Below are 23,576 nucleotides of genomic sequence, written 5' to 3'. Positions count from 1 at the left end.
TTTGACCAAAAACTGTTTTTATTAGGTTCAACCATTAATGTCTACATACAGTCCAGATACTGGAGAGAGCATGTACGCTTCAGAAGCAACGGTTCATCTTATACATTCATTTACGAAGGGACAGAATTTAACTTAATGACTTTCATTTAGTTGTAACAACTGCTGTCAATGTGCAGAAAGATAGAAGACGACCCAACATGAGTCACTTGTCAATAAAACCTCAAAAGGGGATATCTTTGTTACTACACTGCTACTGTATAACGTCATTAACCTCATTTCAATCATTAACAATCACAATCCAAAGACAGGTGATATCAACCTTTTTAGAAGAATATTTTGTAACAGAGAAAACCGGGAAATTAGTCCACAGTTTTTAAAAGAATAGCGTGTTCGTTTTGGGAAATACTCCTATGTGGTTTCTTGCCAAGAGTTAGTTTAGAAGATTGGTGCCACTCTCAAGTTTGTAACAAATTAGAGTTAGCACAAATCTAACTCCATCTAACTCTTGTCAAGCAAACGAACGAGCGTATTTACTGAAATGTCAAGCTTTTTCTCTAATGTCCTTTTATCATATGATGCATTGCAAACAGCAGAAATAAAACAGCAAAGTGCTCAGTCATTATGATGTACTTCAGAGAGAGAGGATAATACTGAACACCGACAAAATAAAACTTCAGAATCCTGGATTCTATAAAACCATTAAACTCCTGATATTTGTTGCCTCTTTGTGCTTAAAGATGATGCATTATTGTTCCTTCAGTATTTCGGTTACTTCACTTCATATATTTGATCCATACTTAACACTGGTGCATGCAGGGTTGCAGATGGGCAACCATCAGAAAATAGAGAGAAGACACTGGAAAATGTATGTGAATGTGAGAAAAAGCATAACAGGCTATTAAAAAGCAGCAGTTTAGAGTGGACCCAACTCCTGTACTATTAATACAGAATGGTAGGTGATGGCGAAACAGTGGAACAGTGGGATTTTAGCACTAAAGCTACATTTTAAGTCTTTAGTCATGATAAAAGCTGTTGGTGTTGGTCCATCTGAGTGAAATATATCTCTAAAAATCACAGGATGGATTGACAATACACTGTTACAGACGTCCACGGATCCCAGAGGATGAATGTTTTTATGATTTTGCTTTTTCATCCAACACCACCGCATCAAAGTTTTCACTTATCGCACTCTACAGTTAAACGATAATTCTGGTTTAATACAGCTTGGATCTTGTTTTTTTATAGTTGTCACTTGTACTCACCAAGTTAATTGAATTAAAAGTTCTGGGAATGTAGCAACATCTAAACTCAAGCAGTCAAAAGATCAGACAGATTTTAAACAAATCACAAGATTAGTCAAACTTAGAAGGAAAGCTTTGAGTTTGCAGTAGTTTAACTTTGACCTAATCTATTTGCTGCAGTTTCCAGTGCTATGGGATTATTACCGACTTTGCCACTTTCATTTTGACCTCGAAATAAAGTGTCTTATATCTCCAAGATTTAGAAAAATTTGCTTTTTTGTATTTTGCATCATTTTGAGTTAGATAAGAACATCTCGTCTATTGGTTAGCTAAGCTTGCACAAATACAAGAAACGAGGAAACAAAGTCAAAAGATAATTTGATATTTGTCCAAATTTGACAAACCTTGTTTGTTAAGTCCAGACAAAAAACAAAGTGTAAAATCAACAACAATCAAAATGACTGTTTGACTGCTTGTATTTCTTGCCCTGTCTGACTTTGTATAAAGATGTTGCATTTGCACCCAGATCTCTACAATTCTGTTGATGAGTGAAATGTAATCATAAATGACAAAATGATGGAAGAAAAGTAAAGAAACGAGCTGCAACAGACCGAATAATAGCATTAAGCCAAATTCACAGCTGAGCGTGATGAGTATCTTAGACAGAATAAGATTCAGTTTGGAGCTGAGACGTTCTCCGTACAGAGGGTAAACCCTTCAAATTCCCGTAACAAATGGCTTTTCCTGTCACGCCACCCTCAGGACAAACTTTAAACTTTTTCTCTTCATGATCTAAGAACAGAAAACTCTTTTTTTTTTTTATCCAAAACTTTCTTTGCCTTCTTCTCCTGCTGTCAGGTCTTCCTAAAAAGTCAGTCCATTACTCAGACTGCTGTTGGACATGAGGAAATCATTCATGTCCACATGTTGCAGAAAATCTTCAACACTTGGGAGCCAGAAGAGGGCAGCAACAAGACTCCTTCTCTTTATTCCTGGATGTCTGCAGTGATTTCCTCCCTCCTACAGAGAAAATTGAGTTTAAGCAGACATTTACTTATTCCTCTCCATCAATCTGCCTCTGTCTCTGGATGGGTGTTAAAGTCGCCGGGGGCTGGGGCACCAGGGAGTGTCGGGGTACAGCAGACAATGGACCGACCTAAACCTGAGAAAGAGACGGAAATTAGTGTCACAATGCCTGGAAGCTGCCAACTGAGGATTTCAAAATAAGACCGTGAATACAATTAGTCGTGTGCATGCATACACACAATGAACAAAGCCAGGAAACTTGTCATAGTAGTAAAACATTCACAACAAGAAGCGCTTACATAAAGGAGGATTGTAGTACATGTTTTAAAATCACAGCTTTTACTCAAACAGACAAAAGTACAATATACAGCATGTACCACTGATTGTTTGAAAAGACTTTTAATCTTATTCAATCAACCCATCAAGCTTATCCACTCTAGCCCTTCATCCCACCCTCTAGGCATGCTGCCACCAGTGTCTATTAACAAAGTACACAAATAATGACTATTAGCCCAATTCAATGCACAATAATACAATTACTGACCAGAGGACAAAGCAAAAGAAAGACGGGAAGGGGGACAAACACGAAATAAATCCCCTTAATGTCAGGAAGACTAAAGATAAGATCGGTTTGTGTTTTATTCTTTGTACTGTTTTGTTAGTATGAATGACCTCTGTACTGTAAATATTCACACAGAAGGCCACCTTTTGTGTTACACCGAATATCACAGACTGGATCTTTTCATAGAAACAATGAAACCGCCTTTTTCAGGTCCTCTATTCACAGAATAAAGCTAAAGTTTCATCTTTTTCTTCATCAGTATTTTTGCACAGGTATATTTAAATAGTCAAAATTAAAGTCAGACACAGAGCGGGGTGAATAATCATATATAAACACAATTAATTGCCAAACTTTTGAGATTTGAAGCTTTTCTTTGTCTTTGATAATAAACTGATTGTGAAAAGTGATTAAAAGCATCACTTCAGACATTTCACAGACCAAATAATAAATTAGTTAAACATAAAATAATTATTAGTTGTAGCACCAGATGTTTCCGTGTGTTTTTCCTGCCATAAACTGATACACACACACACACACACACTTTACCTTGTAGGATCTTCACTTATTGAAAACGCTCCTCTCAGGTTGACAGTGTTTCTGCTGTTTTCCACTGTGCCGTAACTGAGCGTCACCTAAAGTAAAGACAACAAAACAAACCCAGTTTAGATGGATCTGAACAGGCGGATCAGTCCGTTTGTATGACTGGTGTGTGTGTGTGTGTATGTACCTGGCTGTGTATGTCTAACACCAGTCCCAGGTTCTCCAGGTGCGAGTGGAACAAAGCAGAGCGGATGAGGCTCACGCCGAGCAGCGCTTCAACGATGTAGCCGACGGTGCAGTCATCAGGGAGACGGATGAGCTCAGCTGTTGCCATAAAAGTGCCATCGCTGGATAGGAAAAGCAGTCCAGAGCATAAGAGGGAGGAGATTTGATGGTACAGCTGACACAGTGCCAACAATATCTCATAATCTATTTAAGTGAAGATTTACCTCGCCCAGGGTTTCATCTTGAGAGCGAGGCCGTGGCTCAGACAGAATCCAGCTCCTCCTGTGGCGAACCAGAAACGCACCTGCTTCTGCACACAAACACACATACAGCATGAAGGTAATCATTTAGCACTATATGTTGTGCTTCAGCCTTGAGGCCAGTGAAGGACAAAACAATGTAGGTCTCAATCTGTGGGTAACTGAGCCCAGAAAACCAGAGCGAACAAATGTTTCTTTACTCACTTTTCTTGTGTAACTTACAGATGTTTTATTAAGGAGCTAGAGACTGCAGGCTGCATTTATGTACTCTTATTATTGTTGCAAAAACAAACCAATGAATAGTAAATTTACAGATCCATTAACTCCTTCACCTTTGATACATGCACTAATGTTAGCAGAACCGGTTCCAGCTGCTACGCACCATTAATTGTAATAAACAGCCCTCGACGACAACTACATTCCCCTTAGAGATTTTAAACATTTATTGTGTTTTTTGCAATTCCTGCAACTGTTTTTTTTATTAATTCCTTGTTTACTGTGTAATTGTGCTGTTTCTATATGTATCTTGTTAATGGTTCCCACATGGAAAAGAGATATTAAGCTTAATGAGACTGAAGATAAAAAAAAAGAATAAAATAAACACAAGGAAAATACATAAAAAACAAGCCAAATGAGGATGAAAGTATAGTTATATTAATAATAATGATAATAATAATGATAAGGTGGAGAGGGTAAAAAGGAAGGAAGATGCTAAATTAAGCATAATATACAAATAATAATACTAATAATAATATGATGGAAAATAAAACATTATTTCTTCTTCCTCCATTCTTTCTGTATAACTGCTGTTTTTAAATAACAATCCAAAATGATAGAGGTAATAAAAGGCAGTAATTAATACAAAAAAATGTAATAGGAAATGTACCATTTCCGTGGTGCCGAGCCTTTCTGTGGCCTCTATCGGGCGTTCGAGGCTCGGCCGTCCGATGTAAACGTCTTGTGTGTGGCTGTACTGAGACAAGAGCTTCAGGAGGGCGTCGACGTTCAGGTAGTTATCATCATCAACGTGACAGAACCACCTGCAACAAACAGTGCTCAGGGTTATAAAAATGCTCTTTGTGTATGTTTGTGTGTGTGTGGGTTTATCACAAGTGTGTGTTACTGTTACTTACTTTCTACCAGAGTTAATAAATGCGTCATACTCCAGAGCCATCTTACAGGAGAGGGCTTCACGGTTGTGAGCCGCCGAGCAGTTGGTGTTGATCAGGTGAGCTCCTGATAATCAATAACAAACAAAAGTCAATGACCAGTCACAAATATGTTTATTTAATGAAACAATTGTGCCCAGCCTGCTGAAAACACCCTAATAAATATGCTCATTACATATTTTCGTACATTATGTCCGATAGCGAGAAGAATACCTCATTGAAAGTAAAACAATTCAATGAGTAAGATGAGGAACGGCCTGTTGACTGAACTTAAGTGACTTCCTGCATTTCATGGAAACACAGTATTGCTCGGTCAGCAGCCTGGTTCCTGCTTTCCTGCTCATGGACTGTAGATAACACTGCTCACTCAGCAAAACTGCTCTGTGAGTGAGTGTGTGTGTGTGTGTGTGTGTGTGTGTGTGTGTGTGCAACTCACCCATCCTTTTCCTCAGCTTCTCGTCCTCTCCATCAGTGAACACGTACGTCTATGGAAAAAAAAAAAAAACACAAACGGAGTTCATGTTATTCCAGCAGCCCGTGGTGACCAGCGGGGAATCCGAAAAACACCACCGTACAGAAGCTCTCACTGCTCCACTGAATCATTGTTCGTGGATGATTGTTTCTGATCTCAGGTGAGACTCCACCTCGCACGTTTCCTCTGTCTAACGCACACACATGCTGACACACTTTAACACACGGCAGAGCAGCAGAAGCAAGTAAAGCTGATGTTGGATGAAGGCCAAGACAAAGGTTAACCTCTTGTCTATCAGCAACAGAGCAGCTGCTCTAAAGCCCTGTAGCCGTGTGTGTGTGTGTGTGTGTGTGTGTGTGTGTGTGTGTGTGTGTGTGTGTGTGTGTGTGTTCATGTGATGAGTGACAGGGTTGAGGGTCAGGAAGCCCCTCAACTTTCCACAGGAAGTAAACACACATTTTGGGTGCAGATACAGAGCAGTCTGTACATATCATCTTGGCTCTTACATTTAACGATAAACTGCTGAATCTCAGCTTTCATTTTAGACTGTTCACATCCAAACTGTGTGAATATTGCTTTTATTATTTTATTGTTTTAACACATCCTCCTGTAATTGTATTTAAGTATAATGTAGCAACACAGAGTTTTTATGGCCAAACAGTTTAATGTTCTTGTCCAAGTCACATTACCAACCGAGAAACAGTTTCATTCTCTGACCAGACTGAGGGCAAAATGTCCTGATAGAGAGTAAAGTAAACTGTAGCTGCTGTTAGCTCAGTTTGTTAGCCAGGCTGTTAGCCACATTGTAAGCCAAGAGCACAAGAGTATGGTTAGTGTTTGTACTACAGGAGTTTTGGACCACCGGGAAAAGGAGGTTTTCACGCCCGGTGTGTGGGAGTGGAGCCAGTGTTGTGCCAGAACTGGAGCTGGGCAAGCGGGCAAGGTAAATCAGGCTCAGCAGCCTCTATGGACATGATGGCAGAGGTGAAAAGACTGAAGAGGACATCTGACGAAGAGAAAGAGAGAAAGTGACCAAGCAAAGAGGCCGTCAGACAAGAGTAAATCTGGGACTGACTTTTAGTCGTTGGCAAGAGCTTGGTGAAATAAAAGGCTGAAAGACAGACGCTGAGCTGGGCTTCTTGCTGTGGAACCAGTTCATAATATAAGCTGGCTGCTATGTCTTGTGTTGTTTCACTTGTTTGATGTTTGGCTGTTAGCAAAGTTGTCCACTTTCTACACAATGTTGCCACTAAAGTTACTACAGTAGATAGGCAACACGTAGATAAGGCAGGCCAGGTAAGACCGAGTATACAATAAAATTGTTAAAACAATGGTTGTACATTTTCTTGTCTACACAAAGTCTATACAACTTTTTAACATGATGCCAAAACAACTTTCAGCCTGCAAATTAAGAGATCAAGACTTAATGGATTGTTGCAGTGCAGGCCTGGCAGAACATCAAATGTCTGCTCATGTTTGTATATCTTAGCTTACAGACATTATTTGGCTATAAAGGACTTGACACCAAATAGAAATTTTAATGACTTTGTCTATTTACTTTCTGCCCTGTAAAAGGTCTCTAATTTATACTTCTGGCATGCAGCTAGAAGTCAGCACTTCGACCTCATTGTTTCATTTCAGATTCAGTGTACTTTAGTTCAGAGACAATAACACAAAATCTAACATTTTCTGACTTCACTGAACGCACTACCCCAATGCAGAATTCAATAATAAATCTTTGATCCAAGTAGTGATCACAACACTGACTGTGGTGAAGAAAGAGAGAGAGATTGGGGAAAAAAAGAGTCGAGAGTCAGAGTCGAGCCAGCTGTGAGTTTTTGTCAGTCTTTTTTTTCTTCTTAAGCCTCCAGAGAGCAGCCAGCTTCTTGTTAGAGTTAAGAGTGTGTGTCTGTGTCATACCAGTGTATGCTGGGAAGGCAGGAGGAGGAGGGTGGTGGTGGTGGTGGAGGAGGTGGAGCGGGTGGTGGTGGGGGTCAGAGTGGAGGGAAAATGTGTTTTTAAGGAGGAGGGGTTGGATAGCCAAGACTTGAGCTTTACAACACAGGAAACAGCAGCAACAACAACGGAGGCAGGAGAAAGTGATGTTTGTCTGTGTGTGTGTGTGTGTGTGTGTGTGTGTGTGTGTGTGTGTGTGTGTGCGTGTGTGCGTGTGAGAGAGTTCACTCTTGTGATCAGACACATTTTTAACTTCCCATGAGAAATCTGGTGAGTTCCCAGGGCATGCAGCGTGTGTGTGTGTGTGTGTGTGTGTGTGTGTGAAGTTAACACTGTGAGAGTGTGTTGCCGTGTATTTCCATTACTCAGCAGCCTTATTGCATAGGGGTGTGTCTGGGAAACAGGTAGGATTACACACACCTGACCGTGAGAGCAGAAGAAGGAATGTGTCAGACACACACGCACACACATCAGCTGATTCCCCCTCTACATTAACTCTATTTACATGTCAACAGTCTCGGTGCAGCATGAGATGAGACTAGAACGAGTCCACTGAGGTTTGAATGGAAATCAGAGCGACCGCTGTACGCTCCACAGTCGTGTCTGCATTTGATTACGAGCTTTGAAGCCTCTGGGTGCAGTTTTACCGCAATCCCATGTGTTTCATAGAAACAGATTCATCTTTGACTCACTCACCATGGTGATTCAGACCAAAAACACTGTCTGTTCATACCGTTTGATGTCAGATATTCATCTGTGAGGCTCTACAGCTGAAACTCCCCCCATATGGCTGACATCTCCCCCCTTCAAATCCAGTAGTCATGTTGTAACTCCTCCAGATCACAGGACTGGCGGTTTAATGACTTGGAAAAGATGGTTTTTAATATGATCATGGGGAGGAATAAGAAATCGGATTCAAAGCTGCAGTGATTAGCAGATGAAGTTTCCAAATGTTAATGGATTTCTTCTACGATAGTAAACTGAACACCCTGACTCTGAAGACAGCATCTTGGACTCATGTTGGAATAATTATCGAGTAGATTTATCAAAAATGCAAATAATCATTAATGCAGCCCTATTCAGATTATTTACTTAAATAAAAGAAGCAATGGTACAATAGAAAAATACTAAATTATTATTAAACTTGTAAAAAAAAAACTCAAGTAAAGCACAATTAGGAGCAGTTAAGTTTGAAAAGTGAAAGTACTCCTGGCTCCTTTCAGTGTCAGATTACTGGATCAGACATGAAGGTTTAACAGACATTTTAATGTGTGTTTACAATAGATGTTTTTTGGAAATAAAATCTTTATGGCACAAATAACTTGTAACTACAGTCGTCTCATAAATCTAGGGGAGTATAAATGACAATATTTCTTAAACGTGATGGAAATAAAGTAGAAATTGTTCTTTTATTTCCTTTCTCACCACCTCTGAAACAGCAAAGTGCTTTGAAATTTATCTCCCTATATTATTTCAAAGGCATGACAAATCAGTTTTTATGATGTCTGAATCTGGCTTTTACGATGCCGACTACAGCGAGCCTCTGCTATGTTGATGACAGCCCGAATTACAGCTGAACAATTGTTTTCTTGTACTTCCAGTCTTGAAAGAAATCTGCATCTCATTGAGACTACTTGACGAAATCCAGGGTTCATTCATCCAGCTGTAGTCCTACAGTGTAGTGTTCCCCCTTTATGTCCCCTGCCTGTATTATGTCAACACATTAGCAGCACTGTGGTCGGCCTGTTAGCCCTCAGATCTCCCTCTCATGCATTACAAAGGCCATCTATCTCTGTTTTACGATTCACACGCCGGATCAAAGAGCCAGTGGAAACCAGTCACATCTCAGGAGGTTTATAACTTGCTTGCAATTGCAGCAGGAGATGAGGGAAACCTTTACAATACATACACAACTTCCCCTCATGTAAGAACTATCAGGCCAGGTGATGTCCATTTGAGCTCTGACCTTAAATTATCAGCACTAGGCTGACATGATTGGGTACATTTCCTCACCTGAGCCCTGATAAATCACACTGATCTAAAAGTAAAAGTACAACCTGGCAGCCTGGTTATTGTCCTGTTGTGTGGCTGGGGTTTGCACAAAATAACATAATGTAAAAGATGTTTATTATTCACTTTTTGACTGGTTTTGATCTACATAAACACTCCCAAAAACACGCAGTAAAAAAACAACAATCATGTGTTTTTATTTCCAAGTTAAAATCTAATTTCTGTCTTTTCATTGTGGCCTGATCTGAAGTTTTCCAGTAAGAAAATCAGCTGATTTGTTTCCACCCCTCCACTGGCTCACCTGTTGCATATTTCTGGAGATCCAGGTGTCCAGCAGGAGCTCCAGCCTCTGTCGGTGATATCTCCCGGTTGTTTTCACCGCTATGAACAGGTCGGCCGGTGTGAGATGCTCCACCGGTGGAGGTGGGACGCTTCTCCGTGGGGGCCCATTGATGGCTCTCCTCTCGCGGGTCAGTTTCCTGAAATATGCCGAGATAACTTTTCCGCTGGTCGCCGCCGCAGCCACAGGAGGCTCCGCCGGGTCTCCGCTGCTCGGGTGTCCCACAGTGACGACAAGCATCCCGGTCACAAGCAGACAGGTGACCGCTGCTGCAGCAGCGCTGAAGGCGCTTATTGATTCACCGGCGGGTTTCCACATTGTGTCGGTGTGTGACAGCCTCATGCGTGGATGGAAGAAAAAACACTTTACAGCATTGCACACACACACACACACATATACAAACAGCGGCCCCACTTTGAGCCAGTCAGTGGATGATCTCCCACTGTGTGACTCGCTTCTTTATTTCACAGTCAAGTTATAAACTCCACCAGTGGGCAGGACGGCGCCTTGTTGAACCAATGGCAGATTTGAGCGCTCTTTGTGGGCGGGGTTAACCAGCAAAGAGGCGGTGAGGGCTCCGGATGATCCACATGGCAGCAAACAAGCAAACTTCAATGATAATGCAGAAGTTATGAAGTTTTACAGAAAGGAGAAAGAGACAAATGTGAAAGTTTTTACCTTTGACCTTGAAACAGTCAGAGACTTTCTCTTTCAAACTGAACATCTGCAAGAATCTTATTTAAAGCAACATTTCTACCATAAATAAACACTTTTGAAATTATTTTGATGCAATGACTCATTCCTACTCTGCACCCTTGCACTATGTAACTCTGTGCTCCATGTACGATCTCCCACAGTAAGTATAATGCTTCATGGCACTAAGTCACACACCACCACCAAATATTTCACTTATTTTGGTGAAACTCTATCATATTTTTATGGTTTATCTCTGATGTCCTCTGGCTGCTCTGTCTCAACTCTCTGTGATTTACAGAGTTTCCAGATGGACAGCGAAGTAAACTGCTGCATGCTGTGCCATGCTGTTAGATAATGTTAGCTCTGTTTGTGAGCTCAGAGCACCAGGGGAGTGTTAGTGTTTGTACCACAGGTGTTTTTGAACCAGCAGGAAAAGGTTTTCAGACCCGGGGTGTGGGAGGCGGGGCTGATGTCGTGCCAGATCAGGAGCTGGGCAAGTGGGCAACGTTCCTGGGCTCAGCAGCGTCTATGGACAAAATACCAAAGGTGACGTTGATGGAAAAAGCTCTGGGACTGGCTTTTAGTCAATGGTGAGAGCTTGGTGAAATAAAAGGCTGAAAGACAGTCGCCGAGCTGGACTTCTTGCTGTTGGACTAATATTACATTAATATTATCTGGCTGCTATGTCTGCTTGATGTTTGGCTGTTAGGAGAATTGTCGACTCACTAGTTTTTTATCTTAAGTAATGTAATCATGAGAAATATGTGTGTAGCTACAGCTGTCCATATTTACAACAATGGTCTTGCACTCTAAAGCTAACTCCAGTTTCTATGTAAAGCTCCTTTAAAGGCCAAATAGTAAATTAGAGGGAGTCAGCACCACAAGAAACTGTGGTTCTTAACGGGAACACATGGGTAATATTATCCTATGGCTCACTGCTAATGGTGCACTCACAACATTGATGGTACTATCATTAAAATGTGAACATTATTGCGTGTTTTTCACATGTAACACGTACGATAACTCCGCACATTACAGGTGTTTGGAGCAGAAGTTTTCTTTGTTGGAAAGCAACGTGACTGAAGTTCCTCTGTGTGGAAGCTTGGCGGGTCATTCTCCGAGTGAACAGATGTTGAAGCCGACTGTGACATTGGAATGTGGGTAGTGCTGCCAACTACACACACACACACACACACACACACACGCTCAGAAGAAGAAGGAGAAAGATGTGCCAAGCAGCCAGGTTGGCAGATCCACCAACCATCTGAAGAATGTTTCCTCTCTAATAATGTGCAGTTTGTCTGTGCTGCTGATCCCTCAAGCAAAGTCAGTGTAATATTACATTTTAGATATTAAAAATGCCACAACGAGAAGTCCATTTAGGATTTCTAGACATAGGAAAAATATAGAAACGCCATGAAGTATGATAAGGATATTAAAGAGTAAGTCAACACCAGACTGGCTGATTTACTGGCCTCTCTGGTTGAAAGTTTCCAGCCTGTTTCACTTCTGACCACATGTTGCTTTAATGGGTGTGTGGTTGGTGGTGTGGTAAGAAGTGTGCTCTGTTGAACCACCTCCAACTGTGATGTCATTCTGTTCTGGAGTACACCTGTACATCACTGCAGCAAGTTAAATCGCTGGCAAGGCCTGCCAAGACATGATTTTTAGGGGCTGTTTAAGTTTGTTTCTAATGTTTGCATGTTAAATGTGAAAAAAGTATAAAGTTTGAGGAACTTTACGCTTCCGCGTTGGCTTCACTTAACAGCCACGGAGGTTGCTGCATTCTTTTAACCAAGCTAAGCTAATATAAATCTAAATAAAGGAGGACACTAGTGAGCACGGCTCTGCTGACTGAGCTGAGAAGCAGTGTGTAGAAAATATCTTGGGCTCTACACTGTAGATGACATAATCACCAAAAAAAGATGAAGCTGTTTGGCGACTTTATAAAAAGCAGCTGCCTTCTGCAACGGCGATGAATCTGAAGACTTACCTGCCAGCTTACCACCCGTGTGGCAGCAGAGACACTGGAAATAAGTGGAGGAATGTCAACGATACAACCGTCACACTCCGAAGCTCGTAAAATGGTGATCGGCGATAAGATAGCAAGATTTATAGACCAGGATATGTGAGCCACTGACATGGTTTTGGAAGAAGGTTTTCAGGATGATGACAGAAATGGAGCCACAGTATAATAATCCAAGTCAGTCACACTGCCACACTGGAACATATAAAGACCATACTGAAGTGTATGACACTTTCTCTAACCACAGATGGATGGACATCGCTGGGAGAGCGGGGAGCTGCATTACCCTGTACAGATTATGTTCAGATTAATTAACTGGTACACTTTATGGAAATGGACAGAATGTTTGACACTCAAGGTCAACTTACTGGCTTTTCCTAGACTTTTAACTGCGACACATGGCCTTGATTTGGAAATAAAGTTTCATTTATTCCACAAAATTCAGATGGAGGATGTCAGCTATTAATTAAAGCACTAAACTTTTGACCTTGATAACAGCAGTTTGAGTTTGCACATTTGTCTGCACATGAATATGGGCCTGTTCACACGCAACGTGAATATCATGCATTCAATCATAACAGCTTAGCTTGTGTGTGAACAGCTCTATCACCATGACAAGTCAGTACGTATTGCAACATACTGTACCTTAGAATGACCTATCCAATCTTGACTTCGCATCCTGTGTCTTCATACCGTTAAAGATAAACATGTTACTGAGAATGTTTTATCTGAGAGTTTATATGGAAACACAGTTATCTTATTAACATGATTCTCATTTTACACCACAAGAAACTTCACACCTTCTCATTACTGAAACTCACTTAGACTTTCCAAAATGACTAAACTTTAAGTCAATTTCCTGTGAAATGGCCTTTTTATTTGTGCATCACACACTGCAGGGACATTATGTGGGTTTTGTTCCTGTCAGGATCACATTATCTCACACAATCTAATCATCAGTTAGGTGGGAGCATTAGTCACCCTGTTCGTGCATATGACTTCAGATACTTTCCATGCAGACTTTTTCTTTGAGGTTGTCTTGCTTGTCTGTGCTTCTGTTTGTGCTTAGGCACAGCCAACATGTTAATATTTGCTAATTAGTGCATTTAAGGTTGATGGGAATGTAAATTGTTTCACAGGAATTAGTAAAATGTAGCACCTGGTGATGGTGCTGCATGAAAATTTAAAGGATCACCAAAATAATACAACTCATCCTGGGGAGGACATGAATGTCTATGAAGATCAGTGTGTTAGTATGCATTGTTTTGTCTGTTAATTCTGTTTTTTAACAGTAAATATGTTGCACATTCTTGCACAAAACTGTACAGCTCTTTTTACTTTAAAACATATTGTATATATATTCATATCTTCTAGTGCTTTATTTTTTATCTTCCTCATGTTTTTAGGCACAAAATACCAAGACCACGAAAATTTCCCGTGTTTGAAAGCTTTGTTTGTTTCTGTTTCTGATTCTGAAAACACGTGCAAAACAGCCAAAAACAAGCAAATTAAGAAATATTCCCCGATTTGACACAACACGAGCAGCATTTAGGAAACATGCTGCAAGGTCAAAAAAACACAATCAAATCCAGAAACGCTTCAAGTAGCACAGACAACAGTGGAAGATGTTTTCTAACACCGCTGACGGAAAGCCGACTTCAATAACTCCACAGACCATGGCAGCAACAAGCGTGTCTTAGATGTGTTCGTGACTTTTTGGTGACACCTGGAAACAGTTTCCATGGTTGTTTGTGCTACTTGCAGTGTTTGTGTACTTGGCTGTGTATTTGCAGCTTTGCTGATGTTTTCCTTAGTTTGCTTGTGTTTTGCACGTGTCGTGTGTCCATCAACAGAAAGAAATGTCAATATATATACAACATATACAACATATAAATGTATATTGCTTTTGTTAAAACACATTGCCAGGATAAATATCAGTAAGATTAAGTACAGGATGTAAATTTTGGTCACATTAAAAGGGTTTCGTTTCTGTATTTCTTATCACAGAGGCAGATTTCCTGTCCTAACTGACACATAGAGGAAACACTGCTGATAACTTAAAAAAACAAACACATATTGAGAGAATCAGCAGGAGAAAGGCAAAGCCAGACTTCTCAGTATTTCCCCTTCTGCCTGTCTTCTACCATCCGTCTTTGTCATATAAAGCTCTGTATTCCTTCCCCTTCAAAGATAAGAGCAGCTTACTGTTTTCAACCGCATCCTACTGGAGATCATGTGGAGCACAGCAGCTACACTCACACACAAGTTTGCCCCTCTATGGTTTTAATTTCCTCTCAGTCCATATGAGCGCAGCCACACTGAGAGCTGAAGCTGCTCGTGTGAGCGTGAGTGTGTATCTAAAGGATGTTGTGGTTGTTGAATAGACGAGGATTGAATGATCTCTATTTATAGTCTTGTCAGAAGCTGTGTGTATGTGTGTGTACGGCTCTTTCCCCCTTTTGTCTGTGTGTTTAGAGCTCTTTGTGACTGTGTGTGTGTGATATGTGCAACATTAACATCCAAGGACAGACAAGCTCTGGTTTTCCAAAGCATAATCCCCCTCTCTTTGATTTCCCAAACCTCTTTCTACTCTCCCCTCCTGCCTTTGTTTTCCCCTTTATCCCTTCTTGTTTCATTTTTTCGTCAATATGTTGCAGGATCCAGAGTGCAAGGTCACAGTTTTCCAAGCCTCAAGTTGGGACTTTTCCCCCTCCATTTCCTCTAACTCTCTACGCTGCACAAACAGACAGGGGGAAAAAAAAAAGCTACACATTCTTTAGTTTTCAAAGTGCCTTTCATCTCCACGTTGAAATTAATCGAAGATCAAATGCTGCCTGTGAAACTGTAGAGCTGTGTGATTGCGAGTGGGAAGGAGAACAAACAACAAGGATGTTTTCTTCCTTTATTCTTGGCAGGGTGAGGGATCTGTCTCAGACCACATCTAGTGAAGAGGAAGATGGAGTGGTGAAGGAGGGGGAAGGGGGAAAGTGAGCAAGCGATCAGGGTGATCGGGGGAGAGGAGGGAGGAGGAGGAGGGGGGGTTAGATATGTCACAGGTCGGGAGTCTGGGACGGAGCTTTGTCGCGATTGTGGCGTCAGTTGTGGATTTGGGGGATTCTGGTGCACAATGTGATATTGATTAAAGCTATTAAAACAACAAAAAATAACAGTGATCGGGAAACAATTCATCTGCTTGTGTGTCTGTGTGTGACTGAAAGTCTTTGGAGAGCCTTGAAAGGTGACATTGTATCTCGCTTGCTTTGTACAGGACAGAAGCTTTTAAAAACATTTATAGAAAACTTCTCCAACTGCTCTGCATTCAGACGTGATCAGGCGCTGCAGTGAATCGCTGCAGGGTTGTGCGACGGCGTTGGGGGGATGAGGGAGGGCTGCTCGGGGTTTGTCTGGAACCTAACCGCTGTGAAACAATCTGAAAATAACTTTTTATTTGACTGATTAACTGGTTTTATCGAAGCTGGCGCTCACTGTCTGCGTCTTACAACCCACGCCTCTCTCTTTTTCAAACCAAAGGACACTTTTTCTATGTCACTATTCTGCTGTGTAAATATTGTATCAAAGTCTAGTAGTCCATGAATCCATCTGGCTGATCATCTGACTGGCGGCATCTGAATTTGGCTCTGTGGGTTCTTCAATACTTATTATTCTTGAATACTTATTGATTCACAGTACAGTAGACATGCAATACTTGGAGACGCTTGCGTGCTTCTCTGGGTTCATGCGACCTCTTGCCTCCCGTCTGCCACACTTGTGCTGTTGTCTTGTTTTCGCTATGTTTCCTGGCGGTCACTTTTGTGGCCTGTAGACACTACCCCGACTCAAACAAATTGGAAAACCTGTGTTTTCTCCACAGTGCTGGATCCTGTCCGAATGCAGCCTAGGTTCAGCATTCAGTTGTACAGCTGAATCACCAAAGTGGAGCACTCACACCGCTTCCTAATATATAACTAGCGAGTGAACGAATGGAGTGAATCAAATGGTCCCAGCCTTATTTTTACATAGTTGGGGAAAAGTTCACATGCTTGTAACTCTAAACAGCTCCCAGATTTCCATATAAACCTCATTCTTTTTGAGGTTATCCATATAAAAAGTGGTGTTGTGGTAGTTTCAGTCAGAAAGCTCTAAAGGCAAACTTCTCCGACGTGTCCACTGACTAGTCTTGCATAGTCGGTGCTATCTCTATACTTTGCTTTAGCAGGTTGGAAGTGGAGCAGGCTGTGCAAAAATTGGCAAGGGCACTCAATTGCTTACGCCCGGAGCTGGTTAGGCGTGTTTAGTTCTAATTTGCAAATGTTTGCATGCTAGACGAAGAAAAGCTGAACATCTGCTGAACATCAGCATGTCATTAACATCAGCATGGGCAGCATCAGCATGTCAATAACTGCCATTATGAGCATGTTAGCATGTTGATGGTGTTGCATTCAGCTCAAAGCACCATTGTGCATCCTTGCAGGGCTTTTAGCATGGCTTTAAATTCTTGGAAATTTTGGTAATTGACAAAATTTACGTTGTTGATTAGGCCATGTCTGGTTTAAATCACTCTGCCAATACTTTGCCAAGTACACTCCTTCAGACTGAGCCTCTTAGCTATGACAAGGCAACAGTGTGACAAGAAAAAAATGTTCTTGGCCGTGTTTTTGAGAAATGATATGCATAAAAATCTTAATGATTAACAACAGAGCTGCATTATCTGCAAGAGTAGTTTGCAAAGTGTGATGCTTTTTTTCTTTTACTTTATCTTTTTTGGCTGTTGCTATAACTCTTGGTTGAAAGTGCCAAGCTGACACTTCCATTAAACACAAGGTACAAACACTTCCAAGCCACTTTTCACCCTCAAGTTTTTAGCCTGCTTTAACGATCGAAAGACGAGTATTACTTAACAGCGTGGCTTCTGTAGATGCTGCTCAATCATGGAAAGAGGCAGCATAGATACCCACACTCATCAGGCTGTGATCAGTCATGTTTTATTAATGAAGGGAAAAACCTGAACAGCATTCTTGTGTGTGTGTGAGAGAGAGAAAGAGAAAGCCAGAGTGAGAGGGAAAGAGAATAAGATTAACATTTAACAAAAAGCAGTTTGTCTGCCTCAAGGACAGACAATGAGAAACAGAAATCTTTTTTTCAGCCGCTCGTTTTTTATCAAGCCTCCTCGTTTTTCTTTTCTTAATTCTCTCGAATGCATTCATTATTTCATCCCGTGTCTGTGCTTCACCATCTCTCTGATTCGGTGTCATGGTAGGTATTTTCCACTGTGAACCGCTGAGGCTCTGCCAAAAGTTCCATGCACTGCTTGTGTTTCACATCATTTGTCTGTTTTCAGTCTGTAATACAATTAAAACACCATTAACTGTGAAATATGTGTGTGTTTTAAATCTGCCTGAGACCTTCTGCTTCTTATCCTCAATAATAATAAAAAAAAAAAAACCCCACAGACAAGAGAAATTTCCTTTCACTATACGGCATGCTTGACAATTTCCAGTATGTGTGTGGGGGTGTCTGTGCAGACTGTGTGTGTGTGTGTGTGTGTGCAGCTACAACAAGAGGTCTTGTCATCTTAACCAGGATTGTACAGTCATGTGCTTCTCATTAAAATACTTCACTCAGTTTTGGATAAAAGGACTGATAGTACACAGTCAATATGTTAGTGAAAACTAGTGTGTGTGTGTGTGTGTGTGTGTGTGTGTGTAGTCTTTGCATTATCTTGCTGTTACTGTTGTCCTAGGTCCTAAGAAAAGTGTCTTAGCTCGATGAAGCACAATGAACTGTATCAATAATATGAATACAAGAGACATAGACAGTGTAGTATGTCTGCTGCTGCTGCTGCTGCTGCTGATGATGATGATGATGCTGATGATGATCTAGATGATGATGATGATAACAAAATGCTAATAGCCACATGAGTTTCCAGGCTAAAAAAAAGCAAGTCATGATCATATGATTAATCAAAAAACAGGAATAAATCTTCATGGATGACCTAGCAGCTACTTACGCAAAGCTGATTAACTTTAGACCATGTGAGTTCATTAAATGATATCGCAACTGCACATACCACCCAGCGTGTGTGTTTCTGTGTTTGGCTGCATGTGTGTTTGTATGTATGTGTGTGTGTGTGTGCGTGTGTGTGTGTGTGTGTGTGTGTGTTCGTTCGCGTGGGTCAAAGGCGCCTCGCAGGAGCAGTTGGAGACTGCGTATGATCCGTGGGGAACTGAAGCGTAGAATCCCCGATCACAAGATTTCACAGCAGTTAGTTTAATGAGTCTGCAGTGTACATTGTGTGAGTTAGATGGTGTGTTACAGTGTGTCTGTGTGTTTGTGGGACAGGCCGAGTGAAATGGAGACAGATGATGTTAGAGACTGACAGATGTGACTTTAACAGGCTCGCTGATGTGTTATAAAATGTTGAACTTGAGATGAAATCGCTGCTTTAAGGCCTTAAAGGTCCAGTATGGCTCTATTTACAGAAATGGAATTTAATATGCATGTTTTCATTTGTGTATAATAGTAGTAATATGAGAATTACTATGTTTTGTTAACATCGAATGAACCTTTATAGCTACAGACGCCACGGCTCTTCATCCCCATAGTCATCCATCATCCATCCATCATCTGTAGCCGCTTATCCTCATCAGGGTCACGGTGGGGCTGGAGCCTATCCCAGCTGACTTTGAGCGAGAGGCGGGGTACACCCTGGACAAGTCGCCAGTTTATCGCAGGACACATAGAGACAAACAACTTTTCACACTCACAATAACACCTACGGGCAATTTAGAGTCACCAATTAACCTGTTAAGTGCATGTCTTCACACTGTGGGAGGAAGCTGGAGAACTCACGCAGAGACATGGAGAACATGCAAACTCCACACAGAAAGGCCCCAGCCCGGGTTCAAACCAGGAACCAGCTGTGACGGTGACAGTGCTAACCAGATAGTCATGTTGGACTGAATATGTTTCTACAGTAACCCAGAATGGACAAACTAAACACCGGTCGTCCACTAATCAGATTTTCCGCGGTTCGATCCCCTGCTCCTTCAGTCTGCATGTGGGCTTGTATGGTTAATGTCATCAGTGAATAGATATGTAGTGTGAAAATATAAGAGCAGTCCACAGAGGGCCTTTTGTATTTTCCGTGCACCGCAATTTCTTCTTCACAGCAAAGAAGGAGAGGTGAGGTAGTTTCGATCATCAACTACAACACTAGATTTGTAGTTGATAACACAAACATGTCAGCAATACATTGCCTACCTACACATTTAGACATTTAGAGTTGTGTTTCTTGCCGCCTGGCAAATGTTAAGTCCAATATTCTCACATCTCCTTTTAGATCTGTTTCCTGTTTTCTTTATGATCCCCTGTGTTGACCAGCTAATCACTCACTGTGTGTGTCTAATGTTTGATACAGGGCAGGTGTTATACAGTAGGGTTTTGTGTGTGTTTTTTTTCCACTGAAAACCTCTGCCTGCATTGGCTAGAAATGACAGCGACAAGATGGTAAATGGACTGCACTGCATAGAGCAGCAGTGTTTACACCGATTACTGTGCTACATCCAAATGAACATAAACAGCAAAGCTGCAGGCCAGACAGCTAAACAATGAGCTGAAACATTATCACATTGTTTTTATGTTGGCAAACGTCCTGATCTATCGACAAATTTGGAGCTGCTGAGGTGAGCCTGAAATCCAAGCTTCCCGGTTGATGTCAGAGATGTTACATGTGCATCTATCTTTGGTCTCTTACTAAACACATTTATACAGCACTCCTAAAGGTGTGTGTGTGTGTGTGTGTGTGTCTGTGAATGTGTATATGAGGCTCTGAGGATTCTGAACTGTGTGTGTGTGTGTGATCTAATAAAACAGGCTATTATGAGAAACCTGGGAGTTATGGAAATGAACCACTGTAGTAGATGAAATGCAAAGTGTGACAGCACTGTTATAAAGACAAGATTGATTCATTCGGTGGTGCAGTAATAGTTAGATAGACTGATGACTTTGTGATGCAGAACACGACACAGAGAGTTCGATATGATTTTATGTTCTCTCGACACCCTTTTCACTTCCTGTCATCACCTCTCCCACGATCGTCCCAAGGCTGCACGGAAGTCCCACTGTGCATCAGGTCCACACACATCACTCACATCTAAGACAGCAACATGATGATGAAGCCCAGTGTGTGTGTGTGTGTGTGTGTTTGAGTCTAACATTAAGGGTGTGAAAAACACTGAAGAAGACAAATAATATAGGAAAGAGGGTGGGTGGGGTGTTTCATTTGGTAGTGAGCCAAAAGACATCTAATCACACACACACACACACACACAGGGGAAAGGGTAAAAGGAAAATAACAAATGAATGAAAAGAAAACAAGAATATGAAGGCGACAGGTTCATGTGTCTGGTGAACACAAGCGTTCCCAGCACTCAGACAGATTTAATTAAAGCTACATTGTGTAGACATTGGTATTTTTTGTGACAGTTTCAGAGCAATGTTATAAATATGGACAGCTGTACATTGTATGTAGAACGTGTATTTGTTCTGATTATTACTTTACATTACAGCCAGCTAATATTACTTACTAGTCCAACAGCTCGCCGTCTGTCTTTCAGCCTTTTATTTCATGAAGCTTTCACCAACGACTAAAAGTCAGTCTCAGATTTACTCTCGCTCACTCACTCTTTTTTCTCTTCTTTGCTTCCTACTGAAACTCTTTTTCTCTTTTCAGCTCCTTTCATCAACGTCCCATTCGGTCCTTTTGCCTCTGCCATCATGTCCATACAGGCTGTTGAGCCAAGTTACATTACCTGCTTGCCCAGCTCTGGGCCTGGCACCACTCCAGCTCAGTTGGCCGTCAGTGTTCCCCTGTAACCTTCTCTTGACAGCGGTCCAAAACGGCTGTGGTACAAACACTAACCTTCCCCTAGTGCTCTGAGCTCACAGTCTGACTAACAAACATTTTTTCCAGGGGAATAATTGTTGATGTGTGACTGAGTGCTGTAAAGTGTTACGTACTTCTTGTATGCGACCGGGTGAGCACAAAGTTACATGAACATTCTTGCATTCACCTGATTCATCAATGTAACATGATTTTAATTATTTTAAGGATTTAAAAAATGACATAATGTTGCTTTAAGGACTTCATATAAACCAATGAACACTTCATATTTGGCATTTAATATAGAGTACTACATTTAGATTTTACATACAGAATGCTGTATATCAAACATGACATATTTAGATATCATAGTTGTGTATCTTAGATGTATCTTATCTTAGTATTTCTCAAAGGCAATCAAAGTGACTGCCTACATAATGACTGACGTTAATATACAGTACAGAAGTGTTTTGATGGTATAATACGTTTTAAAATGAATTTATTTCATTTAAAAACATATTTCCCATATAATTCTACCGGTGTTATATTCTACACTGGCTTGATCAAACTCTATAGAAGCTATTTGAAGTTTACACTGAATGAAATATTCAAACCATGTTTTTATGGATGCTCAGTTTCATCAGATATAAATATTTTAGATACACACATTTACCCAAAATTCAAACTCACTTATTGACATTTCTAGAACCCTTTGCCTCTCCATGAGGATTAAAAATATTTTTTAAGGTTTTAGCAATGCTTGGCTGTACACCAATTTATATTGATCCACCACCTGGTCATTGGTTTAGGAGGTTAAACTTAATTTCATCACCTCCAACTAAAAATGCCGACCTTGCTGCCTTTATCTCATCTAGCTGCTGCCCTCGGTGCTCTCCCCTTCAACCCTTGAAAAATAACGACTGATTTGTTCTCCCTCCCCTGGCGATTCACCCTTAACCCTGTGCTTCCCTGCTCCCTGAAATCCATACCGTCTGCCCTGACCCCCTTCAACATGCTGACTTTCACACACACACATTCAACAACTTTAACCCAATCCTCAGGCTCTGTGAAATCCAGCCAACCTTCTCTCAGCCATGACAAATGCAGAGGAGCCTCTGGTCTGTGTCTGGAGCCTCTGTAATGGTCACGGTGTCATTGTCATCGTCTGAAACTGGAAAGTGAATCTGCTGAACTGATGTGAGGTAGAAGCAGGTAAAATCTCTGTGGTTGTGCAACATTTCTGCTTTCTTGCAGCTTTATTTTGACTGTTTTAAAACCGAACCAAAGTAAGATTTTCTATTATTTGAGTTGGGAATGGGTTTAATTTAGACTATGTTTGAACTGAAATGTGAATGGAGTGAGAAGACAGGAGGGTGATGGTGGCGAAATGAGGCAGCAGATCCGATTTTGTTTGTCTCCACAGACTGATAAATCTACAGCTGTTAATAAATCTTAAACATACATAACTGTCCGCTGGCCCTAAGTGTGCGACAACTGAATTTTACTTGCTAAAAGAGACTTTCTATTTTACAACACTTGACACTTATGGCAGCTGGTGACCTCCCTATGAGCATGTGATGTGTTGTAAATGTGGCTGCATGGGAACATGGATTTGCATCTTATATAGTATGTCATGATATAAAAATGTAATCCTATAAAAAAAAAATCCCCACACAAATCACCCAGCTCAGTATGTTAAAAACAGTGACAAGAAATGAAACAAAACTATGCATCTGCAAACAAACATAACTCAAACTCACGGCAGCTGGAGCCTCAAGTCAAATCCACCCTCCTCCTCTGCCAAGAAGCCTGAAAATACTTAAATACCACTTAATTATTAAAATGTGATCAACGCTGAGATCTGTCTTTCACAATCTGTAATACATGGGACTTATATTATGATTAAAGCGAGGTTAAGTAACATTTGGTAGTTGTGATTTGACCGTTTTGATGAATATGGACAACAACTTTGCCAACACAAGTGCAACAACACAAGACATAGCAGCCAGCTAATACTACTGACTAGTCCAACAGCAAGAAGCCCAGCTCGGTGTTTTGGGAAGCTCTCGGCAACAACCAAAAGTCAGTTCCAGATTTAATCGTCCTATTGCTTGGTCATTCTCTCTCCTTTCCTTTTCTCTTCTTAGCTTCCTCCATCAGGTTTCATCGTCT

At 41.0% G+C, this 23,576-nt stretch overlaps 1 protein-coding gene across 1 annotated transcript; it reads right to left on the bottom strand.

Annotated features, from left to right (window-relative positions):
• On the bottom strand, positions 1–10,262 carry LOC104921160 (beta-1,3-N-acetylglucosaminyltransferase lunatic fringe). Its single transcript, XM_027283494.1, has 8 exons — positions 9,763–10,262; positions 5,460–5,508; positions 4,988–5,090; positions 4,741–4,894; positions 3,819–3,904; positions 3,557–3,716; positions 3,376–3,461; positions 1–2,403 (listed from the first exon to the last, which is right to left on the bottom strand). Exons 1-8 carry the CDS (start codon positions 10,141–10,143, stop codon positions 2,337–2,339), a joined length of 1,086 nt encoding a protein of 361 aa, XP_027139295.1. The 5' UTR covers positions 10,144–10,262; the 3' UTR covers positions 1–2,336.
• Positions 10,263–23,576: the final 13,314 nt, after the last annotated feature.

Source organism: Larimichthys crocea, chromosome X, assembly GCF_000972845.2.
Source record: "Larimichthys crocea isolate SSNF chromosome X, L_crocea_2.0, whole genome shotgun sequence".
NCBI classification, from domain to species: domain Eukaryota; kingdom Metazoa; phylum Chordata; class Actinopteri; family Sciaenidae; genus Larimichthys; species Larimichthys crocea.
This window is presented reverse-complemented; position numbering and strand designations above follow the sequence as displayed.

Bases quoted from the DNA above. Each gene is read 5' to 3' on its own strand.
- LOC104921160 (XM_027283494.1), bottom strand. From the start codon at position 10,143: ATGAGGCTGTCACACACCGACACAATGTGGAAACCCGCCGGTGAATCA. The intron at 5,091-5,459 runs GTGAGTTGCACA...ATTGATTATCAG, and splicing joins GAAGCTGAGGAAAAGGATGG to GAGCTCACCTGATCAACACC. The intron at 3,462-3,556 runs GTACATACACAC...TCTTTACTTTAG, and splicing joins TGTTAGACATACACAGCCAG to GTGACGCTCAGTTACGGCAC.